Raw genomic sequence first — 20,375 nt, forward strand, 5'->3', positions numbered from 1 at the left:
AGCTATGAGATTTCCACAATCCATCTTATATTCTTGAATTTTTTCTGGATTCGATTGTGTGTATTTTTTCCCATCAACGTTTCAAATCACACTCCGTGATTCATCATCAGGATGAAAAGAATTCCAAACACATGAAAGATGTTGAGTTGTAGATTTGTGACAAAATATTAAGAGATGAGGGGCATGGGAGGGCACGAGGATCGAGGAAAAAAAAGAAAAAGGACCACCTAAAGTTTGGAAGACAAAAAACCTAGGAATAACCACCCAAAGAAAAAAAGGAAAGCCTGGCAACACAAACACACCTATTAAAAACAAGAAACAATAAAATAAATAAAAACAATATATAAATAAATACACATGCACACACACACACACACACACACACACACACACACACACACACACACATATATATGTATGTAAAAATACATAAAAATAATACAAAAATGCAAATAAACCAAAAGAGGAAGTGAGAGATGCTCAAAGGAAAAAGATAAAAGAAAGAGGGAGAAGTCATGGTGCGTGGTGGGGATGATACTGGAGGACAAAAAGCAATGGGTGCCATGAGAAACTAAGGTTTAACCCATCATCGTGATTAAGATTGGAGGGGTGATGAAAAATAGCAATGGCCTCTTTAACTTTCCTTTCGAAAAAGTTGTACTCCCTACACTATATCTTAGTATCCTGCAAACAAATATGATGATTGGTGGTTGACGAATGCTCAGCTAAGGTTGATTTGAGGGTATGTTCATGCTTAATGTCTGCGCTATGCTCTTTTATTCTAGTCATGAACGAACGACATGTTTCTCCATTGTATGGGATTCCACATGAGCATACAACCTTGTAGACACTTGACTCTAAAAAGGTGTCCCTAGTGTCCTTAAGCATGAGAGCATGCCTCTTAATGGTGGAAACAGGTTTGAAGGCACAATGGAGACCTTTTTTTCGAAGGATTTTTGAAATCTTGTGTGATATGCCTTCAACATAAGGGAGAGAGACAAATGGGGCCACAGAAGGAGGAGAGGGCGAGGGGTTAGAGATAGAGAGGAAATAAGATTTGTCTTGGAGGAAGGCCCTGGTGATCTATTTGTTCGAATAGCCATTCCATCTGAAGACTTGACAAAGATGGGAGAGCTCTTGGTTTAAGTTATCCTCATCACAAATCCAATGGGCTCTTAAAGCAAGGGTTTTTAGGATCCCAACTTTCTGGCTAGGGTGGTGATGAGAAGCTGAATGAAGATATAAGTCAGTGTGGGTAGTTTTGTGAAACACCCAATGACTAAGGGATCCATCAGGTTTTTTACTGATTAAGACATCGAGAAAAGTTAATTGGTTTTTAGATTCAAGCTCTTTGGTGAAGGCGATAGAAGGAGAAATGTTGTTGAGGTGAGCATGAAACTCCTCTAGCATGTCCAAGTCGTGCGGCAAACAAATATTGGTGTCATCCATATATCATTTCCACCACTTTGGCTTGAGGGGGAAAGAATGTAAGGCCACTTCCTCAAAATGTTCAGTGAATAAGTTGGCTATAACCGGCGAGAGAGGGGAGCCCATGGCTACTCCATCAACCTATTCATAAATAATGCCTTGGAAGAAGAAAAAGGTTGACCTTAAGCAAAGTTCCACCAAAGAAGCGATCTCCTCATTGACCTTATGCTTGACAATCTCGATGGAGTCAAGAATAGGGACCTTGGTGAAGAGGGACACCACATCGAAGCTCACAAGAGTGTCTTGAGAGTCCAACTTGATGTCCTTGGTAAAATGGACAAAATGGTTGGAATCTTTGATGAACGAGTTGGAGTTACCAACAAGCGGAGAGATTAATTTGGCAAGAAAAGAGGCTAATTTGTAAGTCGGTGACCCAATGGTATCAACAATGGGTCTCAAAGGAATATTTGCCATGTGAATTTTTGGGATCCCATATATACGTGGGGTCACTTCCTTAGATGGAAGAAGATGAATTTTGGCAGAATCATCCAAGGAAGAGTTGGAAATAGCAGATCTAATTGCCTTCAAAATCTTAGGGCATGGGTTACGCGACAAAATCCTATAACTATTGGGATCTGAGAGGAGGTCTTCCATTTTGGCCAAGTCATCAGGTTTTCTCATAATGACCATGGCGTTACCCTTGTATGCTCTTGAGATGATAAGGTCATTATTACGCATGAGATTATGGAAGGCCATCATCTCGGCTTTAGGGATGTTGAATTTAGGAGGTTTAGCATTACGGAGTGCCATGGCACAATCTTGTCTAACCTCTTCAGCAACATCAAGGGGAAGGGTACGCACTGCATTTTTGATCTCGATAAGGAAGTCAATGTGCAGAATGTTGCGGGGAGTCACGACAAAGTTGAGACCTCGCTTGAGGAAGTTAAAGGTGAGAGGATCAATGGTGGCGAGAGAGAGGTTGATGACAAGTTTGGACTCCCAATCACTAATATGGTTGAGATTAGGAGAGGATCTAGGAAGAGGGTAGCGAAACAAGGAGGGGGACAAGGATGCTAAAAAGACAGAAGGAGGAACCAGCGAGAAAGAGGGAGGACACGTCTGCAAGGAGTGGGTGGAGTTCTCAGCTAGGTGAATGGTACAACTGGAGATAGGTGGGGCTTGATGAGCAGCGAGGGATGTGTCCCACTGCTCCACAGGAAGAGCAATGTACGGCTGGACACATAGGCATGAAGGGTTGTCCTCACATGTCTCAACTGGAGGATGGGATAGCAAAGGAAGGGCTCAAGGTTGGAAAAGCTTGCAAGCAACGCAATCACAAGAACAAGAAATAGCATAGCAATTAAAGAAAAAGACATGAGATTGGGCAACTGAGGAAGAGGATAGCATACCATGAGGTGACCGAGAAGAGCCACTGCTGAGAAGCCATTGGAGTTTTGCAGGTTGAGCCATGGTGGTGGGCGAAACCAGAGCTGTGGCCACATCTCCAATCTCCACAGTGATGTCTGCACTATCCTCAGGGAGCTCGACGTAATGATGCAAAGGGCAGGAGTGGATGGGGTGTATAGAAGACTGCGAGACAACCCCTTTCACCGAGTTTATAGACGTCTGGGGATATCCAAAGAGCTAAAATGGTGGTCCACCATATTGGATATCCCCAGACGTCTATCAATTCGGCGAAAGGGGTTGTCTCATAGTCTTTTGTTCGCCCCATCCACTCCTGCCCTCTGCATCATTACATCGAGCTCCCTGAGGACAGTGCAGACATCACTGTGGAGATTGGAGATGTGGCCACACCTCTGGTTTCACCCACCGCCATGGCTCAACCTGCAAAACTCCAACAGCTTCTTAGCAACGGCTCTTCTCGATCACCTCATGGTACACTGTCCTCTTCCTCGGTTGCCCAATCTCATGTCTTTTTCTTTAATTGCTATGCTATTTCTTGTTCTTGTGATTGTGTTGCTCGCAAGCTTTTCCAACCTTGAGCCCTTCCTTCACTGTCCCACCCTCCGATTGAGACATGTGAGGACAACCCTTCATGCCTATGTGTCCAGCCATACCTTGCTCTTCTTGTGGAGCAGTTGGACACATCCCCCACTACTCATCAAGCCCCACCTATCTCCGGTTGTACCATTCACCTAGCTGAGAACTCCACCCACTCCTTGCAGATGTGTCCTCCCTCTTTCTCGGTGGTTCCTCCTTTTGTCTTTTCGGCATCCTTGTCCCCCTCCTTGTTTCACTGCCCTCTTCCTAGGACCGCTCCTAATCTCAACCATATTAGTGATTGGGAGTCCAAACTTGTCATCAACCTCTCTCTCGCCACCATTGATCCTCTTGCCTTTAACTCCTTAAGAGAGGTCTCAACTTTGCTGTGACTCCTCGCAACATTCCGCACATCGACTTCCTTATCAAGATCGAAAATGCAGTGCGTACCCTTCCCCTTGATGTTGCTAAAGAGGTTAGACAAGATTGTTCTGTGGCACTCCATAATGCTAAACCTCCTAAATTCAACATCCCTAAAGCCGAGATGATGGCCTTCCATAATCTCATGCATAATAATGACCTTATCATCTCAAGAGCAGACAAGGGTAATGCGACGGTCATTATGAGAAAACCTGATTACTTGGCTAAAATGGAAGACCTCCTCTCGGATCCCAATAGTTATAGGATTTTGTCGCGTAACCCATGCCCTAAGATTTTGAAGGCAGTTAGATCTGCTATTTCCAACTCTTCCTTGGATGATTCTGCCAAACTTTGTCTTCTTCTGTCTAAGGAAGTGACCCCACGTATATATGGGATCCCAAAAATTCACATGGCAAATATTCCTTTGAGACCCATTGTTGATACCATTGGGTCACCGACTTACAAATTAGCCTCTTTTCTTGCCAAATTTATCTCTCCGCTTGTTGGTAACTCCAACTCGTTCATCAAAGATTCCAACCATTTTGTCCAGTTTATCAAGGACACCAAGTTGGATTCTCAAGACACTCTTGTGAGCTTCGATGTGGTGTCCCTCTTCACCAAGGTCCCTATTCTTGACTCCATCGAGATTGTCAAGCATAAGGTCAATGAGGAGATCTCTTCTTTGGTGGAACATTGCTTAAGGTCAACCTTTTTCTCCTTCCAAGGCGTTATTTATGAACAGGTTGATGGAGTAGCCATGGGCTCCCCTCTCTCGCCGGTTATAGCCAACTTATTCATGGAACATTTTGAGGAAGTGGCCTTACATTCTTTCCCCCTCAAGCCAAAGTGGTGGAAATGATATATGGATGACACCAATATTTTTTGGCCGCACGGCTTGGACATGCTAGAGGAGTTTCATGCTCACCTCAACAACGTTTCTCCTTCTATTGCCTTCACCAAAGAGCTTGAATCTAACAACCAATTACCTTCTTTCGATATCATAATCAGTAAAAAACCTAATGGATCCCTTGGTCGTCGGGTGTTTTGCAAAACTACCCACACTGACTTATATCTTCATTTGGCTTCTCATCACCACCCTAGATAGAAAGTTGGGATCCTAAAAACCCTTGCTTTAAGAGCCCATCAGATTTGTGATGAGGATAACTTAAACAAAGAGCTCTCCCATCTTCGTCAAGTCTTCAGATTGAATGGCTATTCGAACAAATAGATCACCAGGGCATTCCTCCAAGCCAAATCTTATTTCCTCTCCAGCTCTAACCCCTTGCCGTCTCCTCCTTCTGTGGCCCCATTTGTCTCTCTCCCTTATGTTGAAGGCATATCACACAAGATTTCAAAAATCCTTCGAAAAAAAGGTCTCCATTGTGCCTTCAAACCTGTTTCCACCATTAAGAGGCATGCTCCCATGCTTAAGGATACTAGGGATGCCTTTTTAGAGTCAGGTGTCTACAAGATTGTATGCTCATGTGGAACCCCATACATTGGAGAAATAGGTCGTTCGTTCATGACTAGAATAAAAGAGCATAGCGCAGACATTAAGCATGAACGTGCCCTCAAATCAGCCTTAGCTGAGCATTCGTCAACCACCAAGCATCATATTTGTTTGGAGGATACTAAGATATTGTGTAGGGAGAACAACTTTTTCAAAAGGAAAGTTAAAGAGGGCATTGCTATTTTTCATCACCCCTCCAATCTTAATTGTGATGATGGGTTAAACCTTAGTATCTCGTGGCACCCATTGCTTTCTGTCCTCCAGTATCATCCCCGCCACGCACCGTGACTTCTCCCTCTTTCTTTTATCTTTTTCCTTTGAGCATCTCTCGCTTCCTCTTTTGGTTTATTTGCATTTTTGTATTATTTTTTATGTATTTTTACATATATATATATATATCTATATATATATATATATATATATATATATATGCATATGTGCATGTGTATTTATTTACATATTGTTTTTATTTCTTTTATTGTTTCTTGTTTTTAATAGGTGTGTTTGTGTTGCTAGGCTTTCCTTTTTTTCTTTGGGTGGTTATTCCTAGGTTTTTTGTCTTCCAAACTTTAGGTGGTCTTTTTTCTTTTTCTTTTTCCTCGATCCTCATGCCCTCCCATACCCCTCATCTCTTTATATTTTGTCTCAAATCTACAACTCAACATCTTTCATGTCTTTGGAATTCTTTTCATCCTGATGATGAATCACAGAGTGTGATTCAAAATGTTGATGGGAAAAAATACACACAATCGAATCCAGAAAAAATTCAAGAATTTAAAATAACTTGTAGCATTTACTTCATAATCTTTGAATTAATTTTACAAAAGCCTAAAAAAAAAAATTCAAACTCCCAACTCCCAACTCCAATGAATATTTAGAACATTACAAAATCCACATTGTTTGGTGAATATTTTAAAAAATTATTAAAAAAGAGTTCAAAAATCCACACTATGCAGAAATTTTAGGTGAATATTTAGAAATTTTCTTTTAAAAATTCTATGATTCCTAGCACCACTTAGAAACTAGTTTCTTCGACATTGAAATGGGTTTTGTTCATTGAAATGGGAAATGGCAGGGTGCCATCCCATTTCCTAATAGATGTATGCATGGATGAATGTGTTTTTCATTAATCTTGTGTTTATAACATTAATGATTTTTTTATTAGTTAAGAATGGGAAGGGCATGGACTTGTTACAAGCTAGTCATAAAGGCAAGTTAATCAAATCTCAAAAGATATGAAATTGAATGAAACCACCAAAAAAGGTGCCCTAGGAACTAAACAGAAAAGAAAACACAAAAATCTAGTAAAGTGCCAGCCAACAACTAGTTGTTAAAGAACATTAGGTTCTCAATAGACTTTCATTCTTTTTGGAGAAACTTTAGTGATATATTAGTCTATGCATTAGTGATTTGTTGATTATAAGTTATCCTTTCTATTAGTCTAAGCACTTTTCATTCACAATATGGAAATGTCTAAATTTATCTATGCTGAAAATTAGGTATCAAATGAAGATTACTTTCAAAACTAAAGAGGGTTTAAGTCCCTTACCGTAAGAGTACTTTCAAATCATCCACCAACAAATTAGAGTTAAAAATCCAAAAACTAGTGAATCCTTTGAAGTTACAATCTATTAATTCCTTCATCTTAAGCGTAATCCCACAAAATTAATAATTCCCAAAATTCACATGTAACCTGACCTAAATTTCTATCCATTTCAATTTATAACATTTCCTTAATATTTTTGAACAAGTCCTCAAATCCGACAATTCACACTACTCATCCAGTAATATCTATAATAAGAATTTTGATCTTCAAATATTATTTATTTATATTGAATGATACATTTATACTCTCAATTCTATAAAGAACAAAATTTGTACACATATACATATACATATAAGAATTTAAAATAATTATATGTTTTTAATTATGTATAGTTCAAATATAATTATTTAAATATATTAATTTAAAAATATCACGTCTAAAATTTTGTAGCTAAATCTTCTTATCATGACAATGAATTGGGATATATTTGTTCCTTGAAATTGAGGATTTATTCCTTCGACCACTTCAACATATCCTACACATAATAGATAAATATTCATATTTAAAAAAGGAAATTTAGAAAGCAGTTGTTGGTTAGGAGCAGTTCTTCCTTAACAGCCACCAACAACAACTTAGTAATGAGGATGATAGCTCTGTGCCATTTAACAAGTTAGTAAATGCACCTATATTAAAGGCATGTAAAAAATCCATGATTATGTAACTAAGATTGCCGAAAATGCAAAGTTCCTTCATATTACTCTTATATCAGGCACCGCCTGCTATGGTTGCATGGCAATATTACGCCACATGAAAGTTTTAATACCACATTCATTTTGAAAGAATTACGCGAGTATGAATGAGTATAAATCAAGAGTGGAAGGAGGCAGCAAGTATCTTTGTGCTTGGGGAAATGACGCAACTAGTGAGGTTATAAATGAGGCGCGTCAATTGCTGGTTGAAAACTATTTCCAAACCCCCTCTTTGGCCTTCTTCCACGGGAGGCCATTGAGAATTTTTGGAGGGCTATCTTTGAGATGGGCCACACAAATCAAAAAATCAAATAATATGTTTTACTTTTGCAATATCAATCAAATTAAGAACTAAACGTAGCTTAGATGGCTGCTGATGATTTTCATGATGGGTTATCCATCAACCCACAGTTCATTTGATTGTCTCCCATTCTCAAGTATCTATACAATGAGTGTGTATGCTTCCAGACTAGGAGTGCGTACTCTTCCAAATCTTATTCAGAGAGCTAACAATTCTAACATAGCCTGAGTTCAAGCTTAAATTCAAATTTGCCAATGAAGAAGGAGACTTTTCTAAGTAGTTTTTGCTTGCCATTGAAGATAGGAGACTTTGCTTCTTTTCTAAGTAATTATTGCTCTATTCTCTTCAAGCTTTTGCATCAAGACCAACAGACCTTTATCTGAGTAGTTATTGCTTCTATTTCCTTTATGCTTGTCAATCAAGATCAAGAGATTTTCTAACTAGTTATTGCTTTTATTTTCTTCAAATACTATATAAATTTGGGGTTTGATCTTCCGAACCTTTGTAAAATGTTTGGAAATGGTACTTGTAGTCATATAAATCTGTCCAGTTTAATTAAATGAATATTTTCTATTTATTTGATTAAAAATCCACTAGCCATCAGATAATTAAATTAACATTTAATTAATTCATCTTCAAATCACTCTCCTATTAATTAAATAAATTATTCAATTTATTTTAATTAATTCATTAAACCAAATCACAATCAATTAAATGAATAAATTCTATTTATTTCATTTAATCCCCTTTCCTCTTTTAAATAAATAAATAAAAACATTTATTTAAACCATTAAATCCCCCCCACTTGCATTCTCCTAAAAATGCAACTTGCACCTATTTGTTGAAATAAATGAATTTTATTTCAATAAAAATCCCATTTTCTCTCACCCACCAAACCCACTTGCAATCCTAATCGCCTTCTAGATTCTTCTAAACCCCTTCTTAATTAACCTAATCCATTCCCTAATTATTGTCACATTCCTAAGCAGCTTGAAATCACTTCTCAAAGACTCCAAAGTCTTTGAAAAGCATTAAATGCTTCGTGTGTTCAACAAACCAACCTCTAAAGTCTTCCAAACCACTAATGGCTCTTACATGACCATTAATGGGTCTTACATAACCATTTATGGTTAAATCCACTTGCACCCATGGTTAAAGACTTTGACCCCTAACTCAACCCTCATGTAACTCATGTGTCTCCTCAAGCATTTATTGCTTTGACCATGGTTATCCTCACTAACTCTTGCACAAGAGTTTATCCATTGGATAAAAGCATTATTTTTTGGATAATAAATTTATTCACTCAACCCAACCTTAACCTTAACTCCCAAGTTAACTCTTAGGTCATGTCAAGCATTTAATGCTTCTTCCATCTCCTCTCAACCTATCTCATATTGACACTTATCATCCTGGGATTGGATTGAAAGTCCTCACATGGATTCAATATCATTCAATCCTGACCCTTGTTGAGATTAGTCAATCTCAACCATCCATTGCTCCATTTTACCTATAAATAGAGCTTACATTCCTCATTTTCAAAGCCTCAAGCATTCTCAAACATTTAGCATTCATAGTCATAATCCTGAAAAACTTGTATGCATTTAACCTATAGTGAATTTTAGAGAGCATTTAGAATAAGAATTTACATTTACTCTTTTGGACTAAAATCAACACTAGATTAAATAATAATCTCATTTCTAGTTTGTTCATGTTTGCATTTCATGAGCTTTTTATTTCATAATCTTGAATCTCCGTAAGACATCCAAAAAAATAGTGCAATAAGCTACTGAGAGCTACACTCATTTGGGAGCTTGGAGAGGAGAGGAACAAGAGAGGAGCCACTATGACGTTTTGGTCAGCATTTGGGGGAATTTAGTTTATTTCTTGTGTCTTTGAATGCTTTCCATTTCTTATTTAGTATCTCTCTTGATATGCTTGATTAGGTTATTGTTTAAATTCTAATTTGCTAACACTAACACTTGTTGTTTGTGTTTTGTCATTCTAACAATCTCCTTTTTGCAGAGCATCAGTACTTACATACCCCTTTTTAGATTTACAAGCCTCATAAAGGTTATTTGTATCTCTCTCCACATTTGTCTACAATTGAACATATTAACTATCATATTGGCAATATTTTTGTCTTAGAGCTTGGCCTCAAATTATTTCAATGCATTTGGACTACTGTGCTGAACCTAAATGGGCTCATTTTATATGGTTCATTCTCTATCAATGTCTTTCAATCGAAAACTAGCTCCAACACATGAGCATTGTTGTCTTGTTGTCCTTTTTGTGGCCATCTACTAAGCCTCAAAAATCTTTTCTAGTTGTGCTTTTGGGTACAATGACCTTTGAAAACCATTTTGTTTTTCCTCGTTAGCATATGGTTTTTTTAGGGGATTGGCCTTGTTCTCTGGTCTAATTAATTTCAATGCATTTGGACTACTGTGCTGAACCTAAATGGGCACATTTTATATGGTTCATTCTATATCAATTTCTTCAATCAAAAACTAGCTCCAACACATGAGCATTGTTGTCTTGTTGTCCTTTTTGTGGCCATCTACTAAGCCTCAAAAATATTTTCTAGTTGTGCTTTTGGGTACAATGACCATTGAAAACCATTTTTCTTTTCCTCATTAGCATATGGTTTTTTTTAGGGGATTGGCCTTGTTCTCTGGTCTAATTATAATGTGAGAAAAATTTATGTACACATTTAGGTTAGAATAATTTCACAAGGTAGTTTTTAGAACTTCAATATTGTCTAGTACAACAACTAATGTGGTTGAATGGAGTAATTGAGAAATATGAATGTGGAGATAAAAATAAATAAACAAATCAAGAATCCAAATGAATATTACACAAAATATTTATATTAAATAGTTTATATACTAAAAATTCATACATATCGGTGAACGTAAATGTTAAGCATGATGTTATAAACTAGCAATTTCTAATCAGAAACATATTCAATGACCCCTTTTAATATAATTCATGACCACAAGTCTCCCTCCAACTCAACCTATATATTTGGAAATATATTTGGCAATTTTGATAATGTTATATTACATGCTACCATTAATGTCTTCCTAGGAGGAAGCTAGATAAAAGGAATACGTAGACATAGATCTCATGTTGTTCATGTATATATCAACTTAAGAAAATTGATATTATAGATCTAAAGACTTAAACATAAATTCCATCTACATAAACAACCTAAAACTTGAATTTAGAAATATCTAAAATTCTAACATCTATTGAATTTTACATGGCTACAAATGCATCATTTAGTAAATATGGGGAATATTTTGTGTGGATTTTTGTATTTGGGCATAATGCAAGGGTTGTAGATGGCATGAAAACAATTTTTATATGAAATAAATTAACCACCAAAGTCTATGCATTGGTCATAATGACTATCCAAAGGTAAAGCATATGAGAGAGCAATTGTGCATGAGGTTATAGGGTTGGGAAATATGACATCCACAATAGAAGATTGTATAAGGATAGGAATTTTTTTCATTCAAACAAGGTAGCATTGGTATAGCAAAATGGCCTTGAGAAACTAAAACAAGGCATGCATAAATTAATTTTGTACACCACACTAGAAATTTTTAAAATATCAACCTTTTATGAAACTAGAATGCATTGTGTCAATGATTCCCCTACATCAATATAATTACTATAAATAAATAAGTGGTGAGATAACACGATAAGGTCAAGTTTATTGTAAATGAGAGCCAATTTAAAATAAAAAAAACTAAAGGAGATTGTGAAAGTCAATAAATATTTCAACAATTTAAATATATATGAAAATGTATTTTAAGCTAGTCATAATGACAATTTATATACAAATAATAAAGAAATGATTCTTCAATGATGTGTTAATTTAATATTTTATAATCAATCTATTTAAATAATTAATAATTTAAGTGACTACTATATAGATAGTTAGTTGATTAGTTGTTTAGCTCATATTTTATGATACCATATTTTCTCCTAATATTACAAATTTTTTTCTTTCCTCAAACTATAAATTAACGAATTTAATACTTCTCATAGTTTTTTAATTATGTTAAATGGGGAAGGGCCCCAACTAATTATAGATAGACTTTGATAGATTTTGAAAACCATAGCCTTACTAAATTATTTTTGAAAAAGGAAGTCAAATTTGTTGTCCTCTCTTATGGAGCCAAGCACCTAGTCTTGATGGATTCCTCCCAGGTTCCTTTCAAGAATATTGGGATATTGTTAAGGGAGATGTTATAGATGCTAAAAAGGACCTCTTCCACTTCAAAAAAATCCTTAAATAGATCAACAACATATTCATTAATTTTATTTCTAAAGAGAACAAGTAGCCAACTTTCTTGAATTCAGGTCGATCAATTTATCTAACACCTTTTATAAAATCCTCACTAAGTTGATAGTTAATCACGTCAAACCTCTTCTCTACCATTTCATTTCCATCAATGACAAAATATTTGTAAGGAAGACATAATTTAGATGTTGTTTCAAGTACTCATGAGATCCTCCAATCAATGGAGAACAAGAAACAAATAGGTATGTTTTTCAAACATGATTTGAAAGCATATGATAAGAACTCATGGAACTTCCTTTTCATTACTCTCTAAAGGTTTAGACCTTATAATAAATCTATCCAACTTATTAGGGAATGTGTTACTACTCTAATATTATTCATCCTGATCAATGGAATTGCTAAAGGTTTCTTTCATAATGAAAGACGACTCCCACAAGGTGGCCCACCTTTACAAGGGCTTCACTTAATGAACCTTGGTTATAGCACGTACACTCATGGCATACTAAAGAATCCCCCTATTTTCAAAAAATATTGCCCTAAACCCCTTTTTTGTCACCCCTTCCCAATACATAGGCTGAATTAAAAGCCCCCTACTTTCACCAAATATTGCTTTTTGTCATAGCCTGAATTAAAAACCCCCTTTATTTTCACCAATAGGCAATATATTGTACCCTCATTTTTGGGATATTAAATCCCCCAATATGAATGCACATGATATAATATTGCCTAGCCAGTGAAGCCCCTGTGTCCCCCTTCTCCCTATCTTTTCATCCTCTATGCTCAGGTTCTTAGAAAAAATGCTACTAGATTAATTTCTCAGAATAAGTTCAAAGGTGTGACACCAACTTACTCCCTCCCTCCCTCCTTCCTCACCCCAACAACTTATGGATGACACTGTCCATTTTGGATTATCTTCTATTTCTGAAGCTCAACAATTGAAGGTGATGCTCAAAATACACCCAAATATCAACAAAAGTTACTAATTATAGTAAAAGTTTCCTATCTTTCTTTAATAATGAGGAGAGGTTCTAGGGAAAAATTGTTAAAACACATGTCAAAATGGTTTTGATTAAAGTAAGTGGGGAAGGCCACAACCCATTACAAATTATATTTAAACCATCAAAACAATAGGCTATTGTGGGACCAAACAACAAATTTACCACCAAGTAACCTAGGAACAACACTACAAAGTTGAATCAGACCAAAAACAATAATTAATTAAAATCAAAGTTAGAACCAAGGAGTGGGACCAACAGACGAATATAAAGTTTTTTGCATTGAAAATTAGTGACCCTTTTTCTTCATACAAATGTCCAAGAAGAAACATTCTTCTTTAGAGAAACAAGAAGAGTTGTGCTAGCAAATCCATCTAAAGTAGTAGATGAGTTAGATAAGCAAGCCACCAAACCTAGAGGAGGAACCTAGCAGTTCAAAGAGAGGGAGTCATGAAGCATGGATGGGACAAGGCTAGTTCTCAAAAGAGCACCAAAAGGATCCAAAGGAGCACAAGAAGAACAATTTGAAGTAGAGGAAGCTTTAGGAGCATGGACCTCTCCAACAGGAATAACACCAACTAATGAGATAAGGGTCATGGGAGATAAAATGATTTGAGCCATCAGAGCAGGAAGATAGTTGGAGATGGGTGTGTGCAAAGTTCATAGACGAATTATAAGTAGAGTTTGACTCCACAAGTAAGACCGTAAGATGAAACTGTTCAATACCTTTTTGCTAGGTAGGAGAATAGTGAAGTCAAGAACCATGAGGACAAGAAGGGGGAAAATGCTCAGTTGCAAAACAACATCTACACCTGAATGAGATCCCTTCATATTCCAGGATTTGTCTCCAATGAAACTCAATAACCTTAAGAGTGATCTCAATAGGAAGTGGTTTTGAGAGGTCTAAATCCACTAAAATCCTCATGTAGGAGGTGTGAGAAAAAATTCTAGTATGGTCAACTTTGAAGTGACCTATCTTGTTATCAATAGATTTGTAGGTAGCAAAACACCAAAAGTGGAAGGGGGGGTGGGCATTGAGGGACCTTGATCTAGGTTACAAAAAAACCAATAGGATCCACCAAAGGGATTGAAGGAGGGTGTCCAAGGGTGAAGGGACAGTGCATGTCAACTCAATTTCTAGATACCCAACAATCGAAAATCATCCCTATCATCCTTAGTATCAAAGAAAATCACAAATAAACCATGAGCATAATGATAAATTTTTACTCTACCTAACACCAATGGGTTTTAGTGCTCAGAGAACCAAGAATGCATTGTTGGAAGCTATGGCCATAAACAATCAAATCTACCAATAAGCACTAGCTTCTCAAAATATGAAATGTAGTCCAACACCTCGTTCCCCAACACTACCTCTAAAATAGAAGACGTACAAAAAAGACATTTCTTCATCTAGGTAGAACATCTCTTTAAGGGTTTACAGAGTAGGTCAATAAAGGAGATTTTAATTGGACAATTAACAGAGGCATTTGTTACAGAAGGGGCAAGCTATTTTTTTTGTGAAGGGAACAATTCCAAGTTTGAAATGTTGACAACCAATTTATAGACATGAGAGCCATTAGTAGGAGTTTTGTGTTGCTCCTAGTCACCACGGATCGAAGGCCGAGTTTTGAATTTACGGAGCGGGAGGATGAGTCGGAAGCCATTGAGCTATAATGACATACTTCTCATAATGTTAAATTAATTAATTAATTTAAGACATTTAAATTTTTTTTTTGATTAATGAGGTTTGAATAAATTAAGATAACATTAGAATGACGTATTATAAAATAGTCATACTTCAGTTATGAGCAATAAAGAAGTATCTATCCATTCAATAGTAAGATAAAAAAATTAATTACTGATGAACAAAATAAATGTCCGTGTGCAAACTACTGAAGATTCATAATAAAATTTATTTGATTAGAAATAGTATTTATATGCATTACCCAAAAAAAAAAAAAAAAATCCAAACTTCATCTCTATACACATCACTTATCACTGAAAATAATATAAAACAATAAAAAAAACTCGAAACTATACAGCCCAAACCCCATAATAACATCATATCAATCTACCGTCCGCTCAATTATAATTATTTGGCTATTTGCAATTGCTTTACAGCATTAGACTTGTCTAAACACGTAAGCTCAAGAAACTAGGGATCAGATGCGAGGAAACAACGTACAGAGGCTAAGATTGACGTACACAGTTTTCAAATAATGTTTTAAATCGAGCAGTTGTAAAGGCAAATTGTATTACACTAAAACAGTCAATAGAGCTGTATTAATAGAATCAGTGTCAATAATCCATAACATGGACATACTAACTATCTGGTTTTATTCTTTGTAAGCCTTTTTTCCTAGACTGGCCAGGGCCCCATTTCTAAATGACAATTCGTTTTCAATTCAACCATGTTGACAATGGCAATTTCTTTCCCACAGATTCCAATAACAAAGATTATTTAATAACTTAAAGAAGCCTTCTCTATCCTACAATGATGAGCTCTATTGCTAGTAGAAAGGAATTTTTAATATCTCAAATTCAATTATCTTCAGAATGTGGACATAAGTTGTCAATAATTCCAATCTTTGAACATGGTATTTGGAATCGATTGCAAATAATTAAAATAGAAATGAAATTTTATCATTCTTGGATGAACTTTTCTATCAACTTGTTTCTAGATGTGGACTTCATAACCGATGAGAACAGGAAACAGATGCATATGATTTAACAGGTACTTTATAAGGTTCACATACATCTCTAACTATGAAACTTCTGCACGTCTCTCAATTGGCCCACTGAAAATCAAGTGGCGTCTCATGGCTATAAGTACTCCCAGATCATCCATTGTTCTGCAACCATAAAATTGTAGAGTACATTTTTACTATATAGCATTGGTTTCACACACTCTGCTTAGCAAACCACCATGAAGAGAGCTGTAGCAGTGCTACCTATTGTTATAATTGAGGTGGCAACCACCATGCCAGTGTTAATGGCATGGAATCACCACCCTCCTGCAGGAAAATGCCCACTTGATGCTCTGAAGCTGGGAGCCTGTGTTGATGTGCTTAGTGGCCTTGTGCACATAGGCATTGGAGACCCAATTGTAAACCAGTGCTGCCCAGTGATTGAAGGAGTTTTGGCATTGGAGGCAGCGCTGTGTTTGTGTACAGCAATCAGGGCTAAGCTTCTCAACCTCAATATACTTGTTCCACTAGCACTGCAGCTTATTGCTGCTTGTGGAATGACTCCTCCTCCGGGCTTCAAATGCCCTGCTCACTAAGCCGCTTCTTAGTGTCTGAACTATTCAATTATTTGCTCTATAAGTTGCTACTTATTATAACTATGTTTTAGTGAATACTAGGATTAAGTGTACTTAGAATAACCAGAAGTCAATGGCCGTTGCCTAGATCTGCCACAGAATGTTGAGTTGAAATGGTGTAGATCAGTCCCTGCTCTCCATCTTATATGAAGTGAGTGGATAAATGTTATATATTTTCTTAGAATTAAATAAACATGGTATCTTTATTCTAGTTCTACTAAACCTGTTGGGCATAGCCTCCATTAAAGAAGTTCTGTACAACTATAGCCTAAAGAAAGCCGAAATAGTGTATTGTATTCTGATTTTTTGTTCGATGAAATTTTGTGATAGAATTTTATGTGCTCTAGTGTTTCACAAGCATTCAACACTTGTACTTATATTGAAAATACTTTCTTATCATGATTATTTGATATTTGATTTTGGATTAAGGTACTAGGCTTGGTGAATCCACTATTGGCATAGTCAATGTTTTAACTCTCTTATAATTCTCACTTTTGGAGGTTGGAGCTATAGTATACAGATCGGTATAATAGATACTAAGAAGTGTCAAATTTTAAAATACCAAGGAAAAAAAAATATACACATCTCCTTTACAGATGAAATTTTAATTGTATATTGATCCTTCACTATCTCTTTGTCAATAATCTTGATTGTCACATCTTGATATGTCTTTGCACTTTTTGCATAATAGGCATTCCCAAATGCACCCCGTCCCATTAGTTTCCCTCATTCATACTTTCCCATCAGGCAAGTTCTATGCATCTACATTTTTGTCATGACCTTAATTTTGTAGGATAAAGGTCTTAAAGATGACTTAACGGGTTATATTCTTTAATATTTATATATGTCATAATAATTATGATATATCAATATTGTTGTATTTATAAATCTATCAAATTTATATAGATGTCTATGTTTCATGTGATTAATAATTTATTATTATTATATATAAACAAAGAAATTAATTGTAAAATTTCATAATGTAAAAAAATATTCTTTATTTATTTTTATAAAATCAATATTTAGTAATACTTTTAATTAATCGTTATTAATTACAATTAATAATATATTTATAATTTATAATTTATGATTTTTTCTCTTTATTCTTTAACTAATTTTTTAATTTCACCTTTAGCTTTTATGTACTTAGCTAATTTGTCTTTTTCTTTCCAACCCCTTATTTTATTAAAGCAAGTAAACTAAAATACCTCTACATTTTCACATTCATTTAATTTTTTGCAATGTTAAAAATTAAAATTTCATTAATAAAATGGTTGATTTATTTGCATAATGTATTCCTATAAAATAATTCCTTGGCTCACAATTGGAAAACCCAATTAAAACTAATAATTCATGCTCATAAATTTTTAAAATAGATTAACACACCCTCTTAACCTTCTTCTTTGCCTTAAGTTGGGAAGAGTTATAATGTAGCCAACACAATCATGGACATGACCAAGAACCTACAACTTATTTGCTCAATTTGTAGACCTACCCAACGATGGAACTATCAGCACTATTGTACATGTTTTTGTTAGAATTTAAGTAAAATTGAATTTTACATGTATTGTTTATGTGTCAATAGAGTGTTAGTGGGAAAAATAAAGAATTGGAGAGTTGTCTAGCAGTTCCAGTTTATTCTCAAGTTATATAGTTTGTTTTCAATCTTGAATAATTAGTTGTTAGTCTATTTAATGGATTTGTAGGGAAGTGGTTCGTATTCACTACTATTAAAATATGTATCTTTTGATCAATAAGATGTATCATCAAATCCCTCAATTTCCTCCATTTTTATTCTTTGCAATATATTTTATTTTAATTTGGTATTAGAGCCTTCATTGGAGGTTCCATTGTTGTATTTGGTTGAATAGTTTGCCTTCAATAAATAACATTGTTATATTTTCTCTCAGTTAGATTCCATCATAAACTTAGAAGATGTGATTTTGATGCTCTTAGCTAAAGAAAAGAGTGTAGTTAAAGGAGATTTAGGAGAATATGAAAAACTCTAAGTTAAAATTAAATAATTTGAAAATATAGCTAATTTTGGGGAACCACTAGATGTTGTTAGTGATGATGCCATCATTGAAGATAAAGAACTTGTTCTTCTTTGAAGAGCTCAATTATTTGAAGATATGAAAAGATATAATAGAGCTGGATGATCCAGAATCCCCTATGGTTAGAGAAAAATTGCAAAGAAGTTTGGTCACAAAGCAAATCACTGTAGAAATCATGCTATGAGTCAAAATCATAATCCGGTTAGAATGAATAAGGTAGATAGTAACTTTCATGGATATTGTCATATATTCAATTGTTATGGTGACAAAGCTAATTAGTGCAGATCTAGAACACATTCATCAAATTCACTTCAAAGGAACATCAATTATTACAAGTGCAAGAAATTCAAACATTATGCTAATCAGTGCAGAAATAAAGTTGGTATGGAGAAGTCTATAGAGAAGAATACGGTGAAGTCTAATGAATCAAAGAAAAAGGAAGTCATTATTTGGAGAAAGAAGGAGGTGAATAATGAGAGAAATCCTAATGTACTAGACTTTGGTGCAGACACTTCTTCTTTCGGTAACTAAGCTTATTGCTTTGGCTAATGGGGAGTTTCTTAGGGAAAATATTTTGGTCCCCTCTTCTGAGTTAGTCAATGTTGTCAGTCTAGCATGACTATGTTTGAGATACAATCTAGTAACTCAATGTTTGTACTGACATCATTGACAAGACCCTTTTTGGCAGTGAAACAATAGGAGAAATTGGTAAGATAAATTTGGGAATTTGAGATCATTTTCATCATTATGCAAAAAAATGGTTTGAACAGTAGAGTAAAAATTATAGAGTGGAGAGAAAAGAAGCAGAGCAAGCATGAAATAAAAAATGATTGTCGGAGAATCAAGCAGTAGAAGTTTTCAGAATTTGGGAAAGGTACGTTTAGATGAGTTTGACACAAAGAAGATCAAAAAAATGGAAGCGAGTCTAAGTGAAGTAGATTTGAAAAAGTTCAAAGAGTTAAGTCATAAATAAATGGATTTGTTGAGTGAGTTACCTTGGTTCAAAAATAAGAATGTGACCAGGTTAATCTTGAGTCATGTGCAGAATGACTCTATGATGTTGGATAAACCCTATCTGATCATGAAGGATATTATTTTGGATATTACTTGACTATGTGATAGTGGGAGTGATTGGTTAAAAAGATGGTAAAGAACAAGGAGGGTGAAACCCTAACCGGTGTGATGAAAGATCAGAGGGTATTGTTGATCAATAAACTCATTAATCCCTTTGTGGGGTATGTTGCATATTTTATATCCTATAAGATTTATTTCAAAAAAAGGGAAGGTTCTACCTCGACTATTGTTGTGTATGTTGAGCACATGATTGCTATGAAAGATTTTGTGTTTAATTTGTGTGAATTTCTAAAGAATCAGTTGCTAGAGAATATCAAAATGACAAAAGATCAAGGTTATCCCTAAGTTTGGTTTGGATCATTACTTATATGTTTGGCTATGTATTGTTTGAGATATTTATTAGCGAAGGAGAATATGTTGTTGGAATCTCATGTCCTAGTTGTTAGACAGATCTTTCAATATATTAATGGATTGGACAAGAGAGAAGATGCATGTGATGCTTATTTCAAATCATTTCAGGATATGTGGTGTATTGGTCCAGTATCCCCTGCTATCGGTTCGGTTAAGGAGGGTTTGGCCTCTAGAAAGAGAAAGTTGAAAGAGATCGAGTCTTGTGATTCTTCGAAACCTAAGAAGAAGTAGAAAGGGAAAAAACAAGAAGTA

General features: G+C 35.4%; 1 protein-coding gene and 1 non-coding gene across 2 annotated transcripts; both read left to right on the forward strand.

The window, feature by feature from the left end:
- The first annotated feature begins 7,797 nt into the window (after positions 1-7,797).
- On the forward strand, positions 7,798-7,945 carry LOC131072760 (U4 spliceosomal RNA). Its single transcript, XR_009112746.2, has one exon. It is a non-coding gene; the product is annotated as a U4 spliceosomal RNA (small nuclear RNA).
- An 8,243-nt stretch (positions 7,946-16,188) lies between these two features.
- LOC131072688 (36.4 kDa proline-rich protein-like) lies at positions 16,189-16,545 on the forward strand. The gene has a single exon (XM_058008919.2). The coding sequence runs from the start codon at positions 16,189-16,191 to the stop codon at positions 16,543-16,545; it is 357 nt and encodes a 118-aa protein (XP_057864902.2).
- Positions 16,546-20,375: the final 3,830 nt, after the last annotated feature.

This window comes from Cryptomeria japonica, chromosome 5, assembly GCF_030272615.1.
Source record: "Cryptomeria japonica chromosome 5, Sugi_1.0, whole genome shotgun sequence".
NCBI classification, from domain to species: domain Eukaryota; kingdom Viridiplantae; phylum Streptophyta; class Pinopsida; order Cupressales; family Cupressaceae; genus Cryptomeria; species Cryptomeria japonica.